Genomic DNA, 17324 nt, shown 5'->3' on the forward strand with positions numbered 1-17324 from the left:
GCCTCGACCTCAGACTGAAATGGCAATCCTGCCTCCCAGAATCTCAGAAGGAAACTGTGTCTGAGAGCTGTCTCGCCCCGTTTTATAATCCTCTCTAGGGCTGGGATTAAAGGTGTGTACCACTGGAATTACCTGATTTCTATGGCAACTAGTGTGTCTACTGGGATTAAAGGTGTGTTACCATAATCTGGTCCTGTGAGAGTGACCAGTGGGGCTGTTTTCCTCTCAGATCTTCAGGCGGTCTATGCTTATTAAAATACAATTGAAACGCCACTACAGGGGATGTCGGTTCTCTCCTTCCACCGCCTGTGTCCTAGGGATCAGACTCAGAACATCAGGCTTGGCGGCAAACTCCTTCACCCACTAAGCCACCTTGTCTTCCTGGAAAGAACTGATGGACTGCTTTACTTCCGCTTCTGCTGAATCAAGTAGAAGATGAAGATAACCGGCTCCTTCTGCTTCCTGGTTTCCATGCTTAGAGGTTCCCAAGGTCCTCTAATATACTGGATGCATATCAAATCAAGGTTCCAGATGCAAGCCCAAAGTGGCTTTCAGATTAACTCAGCCACTTGCCGTCTGTGTGAGGTGAGTACTTGCCTTCTAGGGCCTCCATTTCCTCACCTGCCAGTGCCGCTAAGGAATAAATGCACAAGTATCACCGCTCGTTCTGACAGCACTAACCGCTAACCGTGAAAGCAGCTCAGCTCTCCTGCAGAGCCGCACCTCGGCCCCTCCCCCGAGAGATACTAGACAGCTACTCTACTACTGAGCTACATCTTCTGTCCTCACTGGGCAGGCAGGACTCAAGATACTTTAGTCTTCAAAATAATGTTGCAATATCTGATTATTTAAATTATCATCAGGGCTGGACTGAAACCTCGTTAGCAAAGTGCTTCCTGTGCACACATGTAATGAGTTTGAAGCCCAGACACTCACGTGAAAAGTCAGGGGTGGTGGCACCTTCCTTTAATCTCAGCTCTGGGTGCCAGAAACACATGCATCCCTGGGACTCACTGACCAGCCAGTCTAGCCTACTTGGTGAGTCCCTGTCCCCCCAAAAGACAAAATAGATAGCACCCTGACACCTGCACATGCATGTGCATGCATTCACACACACACACACACACACACACACACACACACACACACACATGCACACAGGCAAACATGTGAACCAGTTATCATCATCTTGGGGGAGGGTTAGTGGCACAGGCCCGTATTTCTAGCGCTCAGAACGCTGGGGCAAGAGGATTGTTAGTTCCTATCTAGTCTGGGCTCCATAGTAAGCCTTGTGTCTAAAAAATATTTTTAATTTAAAAATCTCCATTATTTACAAAGAGGGAAACTAAGGCAGTTAGAAATAACGCCACCCCAGGTTGCGTCGTGTGCTGAACTTGCGTTTGAACAAACGCGTTTTCCTGAGTTGCACAGACGCCTAGTTCTTTCTGCAGCTGACGCGGCATGCTGGAGCCGCCTCAGATTCACAGTGTTTCTCTGGAAATGAGTCATGCAAAGCTGGCAAGCCCATCTGCGTGCACATTTCTGAGTGTGTAAGTCACTGTCTGCGTCTCCCCACATATGCATTTCTCATGAACCCTGGTCAGACTGAGCTGCATTGCTGGGACTAACTGCTAAGGCCAGTCACACCTTTGGTGGGCAGACACCCCTGCATGCTTCCTCAGACTGAGGGGAAGCTAGAAGCACAAGCATGGGGCCCTGGATGGAGCCAGGAATCTTTCTGGGAGCTTCTGATGGCTGCAAAATGCATGCATAGGTTACAATGGGGGAGGGCAATCTAGTTAAAAGTGTTACATTGAGCCCAAGGATTCAGACACGCTAAGCAAACATTTTCCCACTGGGCTATAGTTCAAGCTCCTCACTGGGAGACTCTACTAAACAAGGGTTCTACTGTTGAGCAATGCCCCCAGCCCCTCACAGGATAGGACTCTAGGCAGATGCTCTAGCACTGAGCAATGCCTCCAGTTCCTCCCTGGGGGATTCTAGGCAGGGGTTCTACTGCTGAGCTACACCCCCAGTCCTCTTTTTATTTTGACACAGGGTCTCACTAATCTACAGAGGCTGGCCTTGAACTCATCTGTAGCCCAGACTGGCCTGAAACTTGCTATTTTCCCTCACCACCCAGAGTGACTGGGATGAGAGACCTCTGCCCCCAGGCCTGGCAGCCGTCAGCCTTGCCCTCGGAGGCTGTGTTTATTTTGTGTAACTGGTTGGAAGAAAAGGGAGGACAATAGCAATGGATGAGACGGGCACCTCCAAGCCAACCCTCTGGGCTGCTCTCGTGTAGATGAGGACCCTGTCGGAGGGAGGGGCTCAGCTGGTCTGTGAAACGGAATAACACGATTGCACTCATCCCTATGCCCAAGTGAAGATGCGGCGAGAAGACGTCTTCAAAGCTCTTGACTCATTACTCCGTGAGTGGCAAATACCATTAGCTGGTATTCATATGGCAAAACCCAATGCTTTCTGCCCATAAGCAGTTGTTAGCACCTGCTTGGTGTCAGCGCTTGATGTACATGGACTGGCTTCTGAAACAAGGGCCTTAGGAGTAATTTCATTGTATTTTGCTGGACATCAGGATTTGGGATGCTTCGAGTCTCAAGGGGTCTATGGCAGGATTCAAATCTAGTACCTGTGGTTCTACCTCAAACCTGAGATCTCCTGTGGCCAGCTTTGAATTCCTTCCTGCTCAACTGCAAACGGCTCTCTGGAGGACAGAGTATTTGTGGCCTGAGACTTTCTGAGTCCTAGCCTTCTAGGTCCCTCAGGTGGCCTCGCACTGGGTGGAACAGTGCAGCCAGCGTTCAGAGAGGTGCATACCGTGGATACAGCAATTTTGACTTTTGGGCTGCTCGGGTTGAAGGGGGGGCAGCCTGGAGGAGGAGCCGAGGAGCTGCGACCGGGGTGGGGAGGAGCCAGGCTGGCACCGCGGCGGGCGGGCGGGTGCGTGCGCTGGGCTGCAGCAGCCGTGGCTCCGGTGAGTCCGCCCCTCCCCCTCCCCCGCCCCCGCCCTAGCCTCACCCCAAGGGGGCGGCCCCGATGAGGTCGGTGCGTAGAGGGGCGCATCTGAAGCTGGGGAGCTGGAGTCTGCAGTGACAGCTCGGGGGAGGGGCACGTGGCCCTGGAAAAGGGGGGATCCTGATTCCAAACACCTGGGTGCACTCCACCCCTCGCCCACCCATCCCCAGGGCTTGGGGATCAGTGACCTATTCCATGGCCCCCTAAGGATTAGAGCCACGTGACCTTTTAAGGTCCTGGGCACCGTTCACCTCTCCTGCAGCGCCTTGGGACCCTGACATTTTAACCCTTCCAACACCCCACCTCTCAAAAAAAAAAAAAAAAAAAAAAAAAAAAAAAAAAAAAAAAAAACTCATCTTCTGCAGCCCAGGAATTTATTGAGGACTTCAACTCCCAGCAGCCCTTGCAGCTCCGGTGCGATGAAACCGCAGTAGCACTAGCAGCAAGACCTGCTGGGAGTTGTAGTCCCTAAGCGGTTAGCTAGCTGCTGGGGGCCAGGAGGTGGAAGGGGGCGGCTGGACCTCTCTGGGGTCACCTGGGGTCGCCCAGCTACTTCGAGTAGGGCAAGACGCAAAACTTGAGCTGATTCTTTCCCTCCCGGCTTGGGTCCCCAGATCAGATACCAGCCCCCCTTCTTTGCACCTGGCAAGCGTGCAGACCGGTCCGCAGCGGCTAGGCTCGTCCACCCTGCAACCCCCATGGGCTACCGCCCTCCGCCACCTCGGCTGCCACCCAGGACAAGGCAGGGGTAAGCACAGGTGAGTCTGACCCTGGCTGAGTGGGAGTCTTCCTCAGCAGTCCCCCTTCACCTGACTCTGTCTGGCTCTTGTTCTTTCCTTCCAGGCCCCCTTTCCCACCCATGTCTGATGTCTAGCCCCAAACCTTGTGTCACCCTCTCCTCTCCCACCTCCACCTCTTGCTCCTGTTCTCTTTTTTCTGACCATGCGTCTGTCTATCTGTGTGCCCAACTCTCTTCTCTTGCCTTGTGTCTGGGGTCTCCAGCCATTGTCTGACTATCGGACTAGTAATTCAGCATCTTCTCTCTCTTCTGATCTACTTGTCTCTTTGGAAGGTATTTCTGCCCACACTCCTGCCCTTCTTCACCCCCCCCCCTCTCTCTCCACCATGTCTTGGATATAATGAAGTACACGCCGCTCCCAGCCTCTCCATCCTGAATCCCTATGCTCTGTGTCCATCGTTCCCTGACTTCACTCTGTACTCTCTCTTATCTCCATCTCTCCTCTTAGCTCCCCTTCCCTCAACTTGGGGTTTCTGTCCCCCATGTGACTCTTTCTCCTTCCTTCAGCCCTCCAGCAGCTCCCCACCCTGAGCCTTCCACCAAAGCTCTTCCCCCTGCCCCAAATGCTTTACCTGCCACAGCATGCTGCCCACTACCGATGCCTGACTCCACCTTCCGCTCTGGTTCACAGAGTGCCTGCCCTGACTTCCCTGTGCTCCCCTGGGGGCATGTTCTTTTAGTCTGAGAGTGCCCTACCTTTGGCTGTGACTCTGTTTGCTCCTTGATGCCTCTCATTGGATGGTGATCCCAAGAAATGTCCTTAACACCTGTCTGTTATTTCCATCTCCGGGTCCCTGAGCCACCACCCTCTGACCTCTGCCCCTTTACCAGTCCTTATTGAGCTAGCTTTCCTTCCTTCTCCCTGCTCCATCTGCTTCTCTCCCAACCCACTCTTAAGTGTAGGACCACGTGGCCGCTATGTCTGGGGACTACGAAGATGACCTCTGTCGGCGGGCCCTCATCCTGGTCTCAGACCTCTGTGCACGGGTCCGAGATGCTGATACCAATGATAGGTGCCAAGAGTTCAACGAACTGCGAATCAGAGGCTATCCCCGGGGTCCAGATGCAGGTCAGAACCCCAGCTGTCACAACTGGTCACTGCCTTCTATGCACCTCCACAGCAGCCAAGACTCTGGGAAGGTCAGAGCAGGGCTGCTCAGCCTTCCACCCCCTTATCCTGCCTGCTGCTGTTCTGTCCCCAAACCTTTGAACAGGGAGCAATAGTTGTGTGTTTGGTCCATCTAAACCCTGACCTTGGTGCTGTTGGCCTCCTCCTCCCTGACTATGACCACCAAATATCCCCTTTGGGAATCTTGAATCTGATTATTTTTTTTTTTAAGGTGAGGGAGGGTTGAGGATCAGATAGGGCCTTATGGAGCCCAGGTTGGTCTTAAACTTGAAACAGCCCTCCTGCCTCAGTCTCCCAGGTGCTGGGATTACAGATGTGAACCATCATACCTAGTTCTAGTACTAAACTAGCCAAAAGCAGGGGTGCTGGTGGGGGGGGATGCAGAGTACAAGAGACACCAGGAATGACTGTCCAGTGTTTCCTCCGTGAGGTCACAGGTCACCTTTAATTCTCCTACCGTTGGTATGTGACACATTGCCCACCGGAGAAGCTCCCTGAAACCTTAGTACTTAATGGCATTTTTGTTTGTTTGTTTGTTTTTTAAGTTTGGTCATGTGATGTATTCATTAACTTTTACATTGCCATGACCAAATTCCTGGTGGAAACAAAGAAGGAAAGATTCGCCGGGCGGTGGTGGCGCACGCCTTTAATCCCAGCACTCGGTAGGCAGAGGCAGGCGGATCTCTGTGAGTTCAAGACCAGCCTGGTCTACAAGAGCTAGCTCCAGGACAGGCTCTAAAGCCGCAGAGAAACCCTGTCTCGAAAAAACAAAAAAAAAAAACAAAAAAAAAAGAAGGAAAGATTCACATCAGAGCAAAGGGCAGTGGGCACAGCAGCATAGACAGCATAGCTGACCAGGACGCAGAAGATACTGGGGATGCTGCCGTTAGCTGCCTTTCCTCTTTTATTGCATTCAGGTAAGGGTGGGTCCTCCCTACTCCATGAATCCTCTCTGGAAATGCCCTCACATACACAGAAGTGTGCCTCAGGCTCCTGGGCTTTTGCTCCTGCTGGTGTGTATGCGTGAATGTGCGTGTGTGCGCATGTGTGTGCATGTGTGTGTTTGTGTGTGTGCATGTGAGTGCATGCATTTGGAAGTCAGAGAACTCTTTAATAGCCACCCACTTTTCATTGATTTTATTTTATTTGTCTACATATTTTACTTGCATGTATGTCTGTGTACCATATACCTGCTGGTGCCCATAGAGGCAAAAAGAGGCTCTTTGATTCCCTGGAACTGGAGTTACAGGTGGTTGTGAGGCACCATGTGGGTGCTAGGAATTAAACCCAGGTCAAGAACAGCAAGTTTTCTTAACTGCTGGAACATACCTTTTAACTTTTTGAGACAGGGTCTCTCACTGGCCTTGAACTCACCAAGTGGGCTAGGCCGAGTGGGGAGCAAGCCCCCAGGATCTGCTCATCTGTGTTTCTGGATGCTGAGATTACAAGCGTTTGCACCAGTATCCCTGGCTATTTTTATATGGGCTTTGGAGATTGAACTGAGGTTCCTCTGTGCTTGTAGTGCAAATGCTTCACTGACTGAGCCACCCCCAGTCCCTTGTTTTGCGTTTTGATATAGGGTCTCACTCTGTAGCACAGACTGACCTGGAACTCCATATGTAACCCAGGCTGACCTTAAACTCGCAGCAATCCTCCTATCTCAGTCCTCTAGGTACTGAAAAGATAAAGATAAACCACCTACACCTAGCTCCTAGGTGATTCTAACTTTAGTTGACTTGACAGTGAAGAGCAACCATCACGGGTAGATGTGGTGGGCTGTCCACATGGCAGCCCTTAATCCTTCCAGAGCGTGAACTGATAGCCCACAGCTCCCAGCATAATTTTGCACTGCCATCAACTACCCAGCATGGCTCACACTAGATCTAGGCACACAGCTGCCTTGGCCTTGCACCCTCTGGGCTGTGAAGACAGGCATGGGGAGCCAGAGAGACTTGAAGGATCTAGATAGAGTACTCCGAATGGGGAATCCTATACTGGCAATGTTGGAAGTGTCTGGCCTGTTTCCTCTATGACCTCCCTTGCCCCGGTGCCTCCCATGTACAAGAAGCTGCTAAAATCCTTGACTCTGGTTTCCAGTAACATTTAGGGCTCTCAGGTGGTGGGATGGCCACTTAGACAGGAGCATTCTAAGGGAGGTGGCAGGATGAAGTTCAGACTTCTTGCACCAATGCCTGGCACATGTTCCTGAGACACCCCCTCTTTCCAGTCTTAGGTGAGAGATAGGCTATATTACATGTAGGTTACACAGTAGCGGAAAGATTAATGTTACACCCTGCTTTTGCTTCACCAGGTGATCTAGAACTAGGAGGTGTTTCCTTTCTCCTGAATGTCCTTGAACACAGCATTTACAGTGCGATGTCGCAGGTGGCAGTGGCTGAGTTGCCTGCTCCCACCCACCATGGTTCTCCATGTAGACAGAGCAAGGTCTCATCCTTGTTCTACGTCCAATCCCAGGAGTCACCTCCAAAATAAATTCTCACAGCCTGAAGAGTTACATTCATGAAACCCCACTCCTGGTATCAATTACTAAAGGAGTCACAAAACCCCACTCCCAGTATTAATTACTGAGAGCGCCACAAAGCATTGGTGCTGCTGCTGGCCTGTAGAAGGCACCAGTAGGTGTGTGTGCTATATGACAGCGGTTGTGAGTCTGACCATTTGAATAAGGAAGTCTCTCTGAGGCCACTGCTCATAAAGCAGTGCTGAGGTGTGACAGTGAGAGCACAGGTTTTAAAGTGTGGCACCTGTGGGGTGTGTGTGTGTGTGTGCGCGCGTATGCATGTGTGCGCACGTGCATGCGTGTGTGCACGCTGTGTACATGTGTGTGCACACATGTGTGCGTGTGCGTGTGCGTGTATGTGTGCATACACGTGCGTGCGTGCGTGCGTGCGTGCGTGTGTGTGTGTGTGTGTGTTTGGCCACTTGTGCAGGAGGTCAACCATGGATATTATTTCTGAGGCACTGTCCACCTTGCTTTTTGAAACAGACTCACTCATTTACCAAGTAGCCTAGGCTGACTGGCCAGCAAGCTCATAAGGATCCACCCTGCTCTGCCTCCCCAGTGTGGGGCTTACAAGCCGCCTGGCCAGCCTTTCTATGCAGGCACCAAACTCAGGTGTCACACTTGTGTAGCTAACACTTTCCTGACTGAGTTATCTCCCCGGTCCCCATCGCACTATGTCTTCTGACCTCCACTTCCTGTTGTCAACACTGGAATGATTGTGTGGTCAGTCTCACTGGGTGCTCTGGGGTGTCAGGTATATTGTCACATCTCGGCAAATATTTGCTATTGTACTCAGATGTCGTTTGCCTTCATTACCGTCAGCCGTGACAGAGAGCAGCATGTAAACCCCACAGAGGCTAAGGCAGATTCCCCAGGACAGACAGCTAAGTTTTTCCTGGTTGTCGCCAAGCTTTTTGGGGTCTTGTCCTTCAGAAGTGCCCTATGACAGAGAAGCAACATGAGCCTGGAGACAGTCTTCAGGACTTCCTTCTCCAACCTGTCACCCGCTACCTACAGAACGTGGTGTGAACCCCACCGCCTCGGCAAAGCAACCGTTATATAGCGGTATGAGGTGTGACTACAGACGGCATACAGAGCTCCAACTCAGTCATCCTGGGAACCACTCAGGACAGTAGATGCCAGATGTTCTTGGGAGAGCACTGACCCCTCATGATCCCTGACCTCTCTCTTCACTCTTTCCAGACATTTCCGTGAGCCTGCTGTCGGTCATCGTGACGTTCTGTGGCATCGTTCTCCTGGGTGTCTCTCTCTTTGTGTCCTGGAAGTTGTGCTGGGTGCCCTGGCGGGACAAAGGAGGCTCGGCCGTGGGCGGCCCCCTGCGCAAAGATCTAGCCCCTGGAGTTGGGCTGGCAGGCCTGGTAGGAGGTGGTGGGCATCACCTGGGAGCCGGCCTTGGAGGCCACCCCCTGCTGGGTGGCCCACACCATCATGCACACACAGCCCACCACCCACCCTTTGCCGAGCTGCTGGAACCAGGTGGCCTTGGGGGTGCTGAGCCTCCGGAACCTTCCTATCTGGACATGGACTCATATCCAGAGGCTGCTGTGGCCTCTGTGGTAGCCGCTGGGGTCAAACCAAGCCAGACATCCCCAGAGCTGCCTTCTGAGGGGGGGACAGGCTCTGGGCTGCTCCTGCTGCCCCCCAGTGGTGGGGGCTTGCCCAGTGCCCAGTCTCATCAGCAGGTCACAAGTCTAGCACCCACCACCAGGTGAGAGATGATGTTGGGTTGGGGCCTTCACTGTGAGGCTTTGCTTCTCCTCTCTGTCTTCTTCTTACCTTTGGCCCTTCTGACAGCAGGGTCAGAACAGGTGGTGGGATACTGACCCCTGGATCCAAAGGAGGATGAAAGGAGGCCTAGACACCTGGACGCAAGAGGAAGGGAACAGGGCCTTGGATTCATGGGTCCAGACACAGAAGCAAAGCAGACAAGAATCCAGGGTTAGACACTAGCATGATAGTGTACATGTTATCCCGGCCATTTCACAGGCTGAGGAAGGAGGGTTTAAGGTTTGAGGCTGATCTGAGCACTTAGTGAAACCAGGTCAAAAAAAAATTTTTTTAAAGATAAAATAAAAAAAAAGAAGGCTAGGAAGCATCTCAGTGGGAGAGCACCTGCCTAGAATTTCCCAGTGAGGGAGTGGGGGTGTGACTGAGAGGTCCCTCGTGAGGTGCCAGGGTGGGCACAAGAGCTCTGGCCTACCTTGCCGAAAGCCCTAGGTTTAATCTCAGCACTGGGAACAGGGGTGTGTGGTTTCTGAGGGGTAGGCGATTATTAATCCCATTCAGTGTAAGCTATGGTTAGTAGCCTGGACCCAGTGTTCACCTGACCGTTCTGTCTTCCTCACTGTGTGCATGTAAGCTTAGGGTCTGGTAGGAACTTGACCAGAGATGCATGCTGTGCCCCAGGCCTCGACCCTCGGGCTCTGACAGTCCAAAGGGTACGAGTTAGGAAGACAAGATTGCCAAGAGCCTGACGGAGATCCCAGCCCAGGCTGGGAGGAGGCTGAAAATTCTCTGGAGGTAGAGGTACCTTGACAGACAGTCACGTGGTGGGAAGCTAAGACAGATGTGCAGGTAGGGGCGCGTGCACGGTCATTTCAGGCCGGACAACGTGAGGACAGAAGAGGGTAAGTTCTTGATGGGGGAACCCGGGAGGTGGCCGGAGGCAGATCTGGACCAAGCCTGGGACATGAAGCTGCAGACACCAGACCAGCCAAGGCTAGAACTGGCAGGGCTAAAGGCTGTGTCCTGAGGGCACTGGAGTGCCACAGCAGGGTGTGAACCAAGGAGGAAAGGTGCCAACTCTTGAGCCATCGAGGGAGGGAGAAATGAAGACCAACAGCCCAGGCGGGCAGAGGACAGGCTCAGCCAAGAGCAAGCCATAGAGACAGCGAACAGTGACAGACTTGGGAGGTGGGAGGTCAGCTGTGGATAACTTGGAGGATCTGGGTAGGGTATCAGAATGAAGAAGTCCAGATGACTTCTGGAGCTAGATTAGAAATGTGATGACATCCCTGCTGTAGATGGGGAAACTGAGGCTCAGTAAGCACAAGTGTCTTATCCAGTCAAGGATAGGACTGCATCTCACCTTGGTCTCCCCTTGACACACAGGTACCCAGCCCTGCCCCGGCCCCTCACCCAGCAGACCCTGACCACCCAAGCAGACCCAAGCAGCGAGGAACGGCCACCTGCACTGCCCTTACCCTTGCCAGGCGGCGAAGAAAAAGCCAAGCTCATCGGTCAGATCAAGCCAGAACTGTACCAGGGCACTGGACCTGGTGGCCGGCGAGGCGGCGGGGGCTCTGGGGAGGCAGGGGCACCCTGTGGCCGCATCAGTTTTGCCCTGCGGTATCTCTATGGTTCTGACCAGCTCGTGGTGCGGATCCTGCAGGCCCTGGACCTCCCAGCAAAGGACTCCAATGGGTTCTCAGACCCCTACGTCAAGATTTACCTGCTGCCTGATCGCAAAAAGAAGTTTCAGACCAAGGTCAGGGCAAGGAGGAAGGATTCACAGTGTGCAGGGCATCCACCAGGTTTGAGGGAGGGAGCTATGGAGGACCCCTGGGTCTGAGGGAGGAGAGCTGAGGTCAGGACCCCTGGGTCTGAGGGAGGAGGGCTGAGGCCATGATCCCTGGGTCTGAGGGAGGAGAGCTGAGGTCAGGACCCCTGGGTCTGAGGCCCCTGCCTTCTCCTCTCAGTCCCAGAACTCTTCCCCCACCCCAGGAGTTCAGTCCTCAGCTCCTTTCTTCTGAGGCAGGTGACTTCCCCAGACTCCTCCCTCAGACTCAGGGTACAAACCTCCACCATGTTCCCTCAGATCCGGGGTTCCAGGCCTGGACCTGAATATGAGAAAGAAGGCTTTGGAGAAGGCTTAGGTCTTATGGAGGAAGCCTGGGATATGGATCTCTGGGCCTGAAAGAGAAGGGCTGGGGAGGACGCCCACATCTGCAGGAGGAGGGCTGGGGAGAATGCCCACATCTGCAGGAGGAGGGCTAGGGAGGACCCCCACACGTGCAGAAGGAGAGCTGGGGAGGACGCTCACACCGGCAGGAGGAGGGTTAGGGAGGACCCCCACATCTGCAGGAGGAGGGCTGGGGAGGACGCCCACAGCTGCAGGAGGAGGGCTGGGGAAGACCCCCACATCTGCAGGAAGAGGGCTGGGGAGGATCCCCATGACTGAAAGAAGAGGACTGGGCCTGGCTCTGTGGCTCTCTGGGAAGAGGGTTGAAGTCTGTGTCCTGCATCTTTAGAGGAGGCTCAGGAGGTCTGGGTCTGAGGGAAGAGGCTGGGACAGGGCACATGGGATAGACATGGAGCTCATGGCCTACTGATTCTGGGAACAATACCAGTGGACATTCTGTCTGTCTCTGCCTCCACCCCCAGGTGCACAGGAAGACACTGAACCCTGTCTTCAACGAGACATTCCAGTTCTCGGTGCCTCTGGCCGAGCTGGCACAGCGCAAGCTGCATTTCAGCGTCTATGACTTTGACCGTTTCTCGCGGCATGATCTCATTGGCCAGGTGGTTTTGGACAACCTTCTGGAGCTGGCTGAGCAGCCCCCTGACCGCCCACTCTGGAGGGACATCCTGGAAGGTGGCTCGGTCAGTGGCTCCACCCACAATGGGCCCTCTGCATCCTCAGGTCCCCCACTGTCAGTCTCCTCACCCTGGGTCTCACCACCTCTCCACTTCCCAACCCTGAGTGTTAGAAGCATCACTTTGCAGGGAATATGGCAGACATAGACGTTAGGGTGGTAGAGGGACTTGGAGGGGCTCTCTGCCCTTCCAACTTTATAAAGCACCATTGTCAGGCCCTGGGCGATTCCCACCTGGATATCTCGGGACTTCACACTGCATCCCTGGCCCAGATGTCACATCCTCCCCTCCCCCACCATGTCTCCTCCTAACCTCTCCTTGTTCGTCTCCAGACTCACAGGTGCTCAGGCCATCTCTGAAGCTCTTTTTCCTTCAAACCCTTTCATAGTCTTTCCTTCTGCATTTTTGGGGTTTCTTGGGAATCCTGACACCTGGATCTTCAGATATCTGATGTACTGGGTTCCCTCCACTTTTCCCAGCATCAGATCAAAGAGCCCACACCCCTGACCCTGGTTTTATGACCTCTGCCAGGAACCTCTCATTCCTCTGCAGCCCCAGTGCCATGCACAGGTCTGGCTGTGTCCCCAACCCCAATTCTCAGGCCGAGCACCCAACCCCAATTCCTGCCAGTCTGGGAAAGCCAGGGACTGAGGAGTGAGACAAGAATAGCTCATATCAGGAGAGGGCAGGTCTGAGCCCCAGGGTCCTCAGCTGTCAGGGCGATGGCTGAAGCAGGTGCCTGCAGCTCCATTAGGAGCTCTCCATGGTCGGTGTGCTTGTCTTTAGGCCCCGTGTCCAGGACTTGGAACTCACATCCAGCCTGCTGTCACCTGAGGCGTGTCACCCATGCCTCCTCCGTGTCTCCTGCCCAAGCCTCCTGTTCCCTAGCTAAGGTCTTTTCTCCTCCACTCATCCACCCGTGCCCCCCAGAGTGGGGAAACCCTGAGAAAAAGGGAGGAGAGACAGATAAACCTAGAGAAGCAAGTGCCAAGGATGACCAGCACTCAGAGGGGACAGGGTTGGTAGCTGGAGGCCACAAAGAGAAGAGACAGACAGAGCCCTGCACAGAGCCTCCTTCCTGCATGGTTCAAGGAAGTGAAGATTCCCACAGAGCACAGGAGGCACACAAGAGCAGAATGGCACTTCCAGGAGGCCAGTCGCTCCTTTCTTCACAGTGACGCAGTGGCCGGAGCCCTAGGACCCATCCCCTAGGGCCGCCAGCCTCTGACCTACACTGACTCAGACCCTGCTCAGACTGCTCACCATTGTCCAGGCTTTCCCCAGGCTGATCTCTCTGTTAGTGAAACCCTTCCCTCCTCACCTGATTCCATTCCTGACCCTTTAGCATTGGCATTGTGTCTCACCAGCCCCCGTGTCCCCTACCACGGAATCCTGGTGTAATCATGTTTCACCAGCTCCTGTGCCCCCTAACACTGCGTCCTGATATCATGATGGCTTACACCTGTCTCTCTCCAATCTCTACCCATTTCTCTTTCTCTCTGCCTCTGTCTACCTTCTCTCAGCTTCTCTCTCTCTCTCTCTCTCTCTCTCTCTCTCTCTCTCTCTCTCTCTCTCTCTCTCTCTCTCTCTCTCGTTCTCCTTTCCCTGGTCCCTGTGCCCCACTCACACTCTCCTCTACAGAACAAAACAGGCTTTGATGGTGGTGACCAGCTGTGTCAGGGAAGCTGTGGGGCCTTGGCCGAGAGTCAGACTGTTCGGTGCATAGGAGCCTAGCAGTAGTGCAGAGAGAAGCGGGATGGAGAGAGGGTCACACGCTGCCCTCTGTCTCCACTGCAGGAAAAGGCAGATCTCGGGGAGCTCAACTTCTCACTCTGCTACCTCCCCACGGCTGGACGCCTCACCGTGACCATCATCAAAGCCTCTAACCTCAAAGCAATGGACCTCACTGGTTTCTCAGGTGTGTGTGGGTTGAGGCCTGAGGAAGAAGGTTGGGTTGCGAGACAGTAGGGCTAAGGCCCGGACCCCTGGGCCTGAGGGCTGAGGCCTCGGCTCACTCCCGCGGCTTCTCTGCGCAGACCCCTACGTGAAAGCCTCTCTGATCAGTGAGGGGCGACGTCTGAAGAAACGGAAGACCTCCATTAAGAAGAACACGCTGAACCCCACATACAATGAGGCCCTGGTGTTCGACGTGGCTCCCGAGAGTGTGGAGAATGTGGGACTCAGCATCGCAGTGGTGGACTATGATTGGTGAGGGGCTCCGACAAGGTGGGGCAAGGCATTGTGGGGTGTGGCTGGCTACCTCCCCGACCTTCCCAGTAATCACCTCCCCAATCCCCAGCATTGGCCACAACGAGGTGATTGGTGTGTGTCGGGTGGGTCCGGAGGCTGCAGACCCACACGGCAGAGAGCACTGGGCGGAGATGCTGGCTAACCCTCGCAAGCCTGTGGAGCACTGGCACCAGCTAGTGGAGGTGAGTGCATGGGCACTGCGCGTCAGTGAGGACCCCAGCTGCCTGTGCTGACTGCTTGTGGGCTAGGGGAAGTCACTCAGTTTCTCTGTCCTGTTTCCCTCACTTGGACAGCAGCCTGTGGTGAGGGCCGCTGGGAGGATTCAGTTTGTCAAGTTCTCTGCAGTGGGCAGCTGCTATTCTTTCCCACATATGCTAAACACATAGGAAGGAACTCGGTGATAAAACCTTTTTTTTTCTCTCCCTCAGAGCAAGGTGTGAATATTAGTGGATGGTAGTGTAGCGGGTGAGAACAATTTTTTAATGAATAAAATATCAGGCAGGAGCACGTAGCTCACCAACAGAGCACTTGCTTTCCACGTGGTTTGGTCTCCACCACACAAACCACACTTGCAACAACAACAATGAATCCAAAGCACAGCACAGCAAAATGTCACAGGGCAGCATCTATTGTAAAGACTACTGTATGTTTGTTTCATGCCTGGGGGCTGTGGTCTGAGTCTTCTGAGGTAGAAGGCCTTCCACACAGGCCCTTGGAGGACTTTGTAGAAGAGAGGGCATTGGGGAGGGGCTTAGGAGGAGGTGCCGGTGGGCAAGGTGGAAGGGACACAGGCTGAGGAGACTAGGCAGCACTAGCCACTTCTTTAAAACTGTATTTTATGTGTATGGGTGTCTTGCCTGCTTGCATGTCTGCACACCATGTTTATGCAGTGCCCGCAGAAGCCAAAAGAGGGCATGGACGCCCTGGAGTCAGACTTACAGACAGTTGGTAGCTACCCTGTGCACACTGGGAACAGAACCCAGGTCCTCTGGAAGAGCAACCAGTGCTCCTAGCCCTTACGCCACCTCCCCAGTCCCCTTCTGTATTAGAAGCTGGGCCACCGCCTCTCAGCCTTGCAGATGCTGTTTATTCCCTTGGGGCTGGAAAGACACTACTGTTCATGAAGCGCTTCCATGCAAGCATGAGGACTGTGTTTAAATCTCCAGAATGCAGGCAAAAGTCGGCGGGAGTCACACCCTGAAACCCCTGCAGGAGGCAGAGATGGGAGCCTGGGGCTCACCGGCCAGCCAGCACAGCCTGATTGATGAGCCCGGGCCACTGTAAAAGACTTTGTCTCAAGCACAAAGTAGGGGTGGGGAGATGGCACAGTGGGTAAGAGCTTTGCCCTGCAAACATGAGGACCTTAGTCTGAATCCCCAGCACCCATGGCTGCCATGTTTGCAACCACAGCGTTGGGGCAGAGGCAGCTGGGTCCCAGAGCTCACTTCCAGCCAGCCTAGCTGAAGTGGTAAGCTTCTGGCTCAGGAAGAGACCCTGTCTCAAGGAACTAGGGAGAGAGCACCTGTAGAGGACCCACGTCCTGTTCTGGCCTCTGTATGCATGTGCACACACATGTGTACCTGCACACACATGCACACATCACACAACACACACATGCACAGCACACACACACAGCCATGCTCATCCATGGGTCCACAAAAACTGTCAAGTTTTCTCTCAAAGATACCCACTTTGAAAATATTGACAAATTTGCTTTCACTGAAGCCAAGAAAGTAAAATGACTGTAAGTTATGTTTAGAGTTTGTTTGTTTCAGGTTCTTTGTTTCTTGGTGGTTTTCCATTTCTTTGGTATTCTGAGGAAAACTCTGCCCTGAAACAGCATATAAACAGGTGTGGGCCGCGGGAGGACGAGACACAGAGTCTGTGTTGAGTTCCAAGCCAGCCTGGGCTACAGAGTCAGTTCCAGGTCTGATTGGGCTATGGAGTGAGTCTGAGTCAGAGGCTAGCCCTTTATCCAAATCTGAGTCTGATTCTGAGGCTAACCTTAAACCTTGGTCTGGGTCTGAAGCTAACCTTAACCGTGGTCTGAGTTAGGCTAACCTTAACTCTGAGACTGAGGCTGAGGCTAACCCTCTCTCCACTGCGAGTCATCCCCACTCCGTACACACACACCCTTTCCAGCAGGTTGAACAGCGAAGGCCTGAGCTCAAGGTTGACTGAGATCTTGAGAAAGAGACCCCACTGTGAGAACACAGACTGTGTCGCTGGTCCAATGGCCTCACTCACTCCACTTCTCTAGAAACTTCCAGGAAGCCACACTGCCAGCATAGGAGGCGCTGCAGGGTGCCCTTTGCTGGAAAGTGGGTGCAGCCCCTGAGTTTCAGCCCATGTTGTGTGTGGCCACAGACAGAGCCTCCACCCAGACAGCCTCTGCCCATAGCCTGCTTGTCACTTTTGTGTAACTCCCCTGTACCCAGAAACTCAGAACAAAATTTCAAACTTCTGAGTCCCAGACCTGCCTCAAGGCCTCTTTCCATAACCTTGTCTTTCTTTAATTTATAGGGATTTATCTTTTGTGGCTGAGTTCCCCCATTGGTAGAATAGATGGTATATCATTTCCCACACCCCCTGGGAACTAAGTGAAGACAGCATGTAGCTAAGAAGTGGGGCCAAAGCTTCCTGCTGAGGGAATTGTTCTTTTTCATCCCCAACTCCAGGAGAAGACTCTGACCAGTTTCACGAAAGGTGGCAAAGGACTCTCAGAGAAAGAGAACTCAGAGTGAGAGCGAGAGCCAGAGAAGGCAGGTGAGCTCTGGCTGAGGGAGGAGGCGGGGCTCCAGTGACCTCTCCCACCTCCTAGCTGGTACAGCTGCAGGAGGTCTGCCCTAATCCTTCCGGGCATTTCCTCTCCCTTCCACTCCTGTTTCTTAGGTCTGGTCTAGGCCTGGGATCAGACCAGTGCCCTCAGGACCCATCCCTTCCTGCCCGGACTGTGAACTCATCTCCTC

The 17324-nt window shown here is 53.6% G+C and overlaps 1 protein-coding gene across 3 annotated transcripts; it reads left to right on the forward strand.

Moving 5' to 3' along the window:
• The first annotated feature begins 2940 nt into the window (after positions 1-2940).
• Syt3 (synaptotagmin 3) lies at positions 2941-17099 on the forward strand. 3 transcript variants are annotated; one of them, XM_038313622.1, is made up of 10 exons: positions 2941-2995; positions 3651-3794; positions 4734-4904; positions 8692-9217; positions 10621-10996; positions 11893-12111; positions 13903-14023; positions 14142-14313; positions 14405-14537; positions 17034-17099. In XM_038313622.1, exons 3-10 carry the CDS (start codon positions 4754-4756, stop codon positions 17097-17099), a joined length of 1764 nt encoding a protein of 587 aa, XP_038169550.1. In that variant the 5' UTR covers positions 2941-2995; positions 3651-3794; positions 4734-4753. The 3 variants fall into 3 exon arrangements, with proteins under 3 accessions (XP_038169550.1, XP_038169548.1, XP_038169551.1); XM_038313620.1 differs by having other exon boundaries at positions 4739-4904; XM_038313623.1 differs by lacking the exon at positions 2941-2995 and having other exon boundaries at positions 3516-3794; positions 4739-4904.
• The last annotated feature ends 225 nt before the right edge of the window (positions 17100-17324 follow it).

Source organism: Arvicola amphibius, chromosome 12 (assembly GCF_903992535.2).
Source record: "Arvicola amphibius chromosome 12, mArvAmp1.2, whole genome shotgun sequence".
Lineage (NCBI taxonomy): Eukaryota > Metazoa > Chordata > Mammalia > Rodentia > Cricetidae > Arvicola > Arvicola amphibius.

Bases quoted from the DNA above. Each gene is read 5' to 3' on its own strand.
- Syt3 (XM_038313622.1), top strand. From the start codon at position 4,754: ATGTCTGGGGACTACGAAGATGACCTCTGTCGGCGGGCCCTCATCCTG. The intron at 10,997-11,892 runs GTCAGGGCAAGG...CTCCACCCCCAG, and splicing joins AAAAGAAGTTTCAGACCAAG to GTGCACAGGAAGACACTGAA. The intron at 14,538-17,033 runs GTGAGTGCATGG...CCCCAACTCCAG, and splicing joins ACTGGCACCAGCTAGTGGAG to GAGAAGACTCTGACCAGTTT.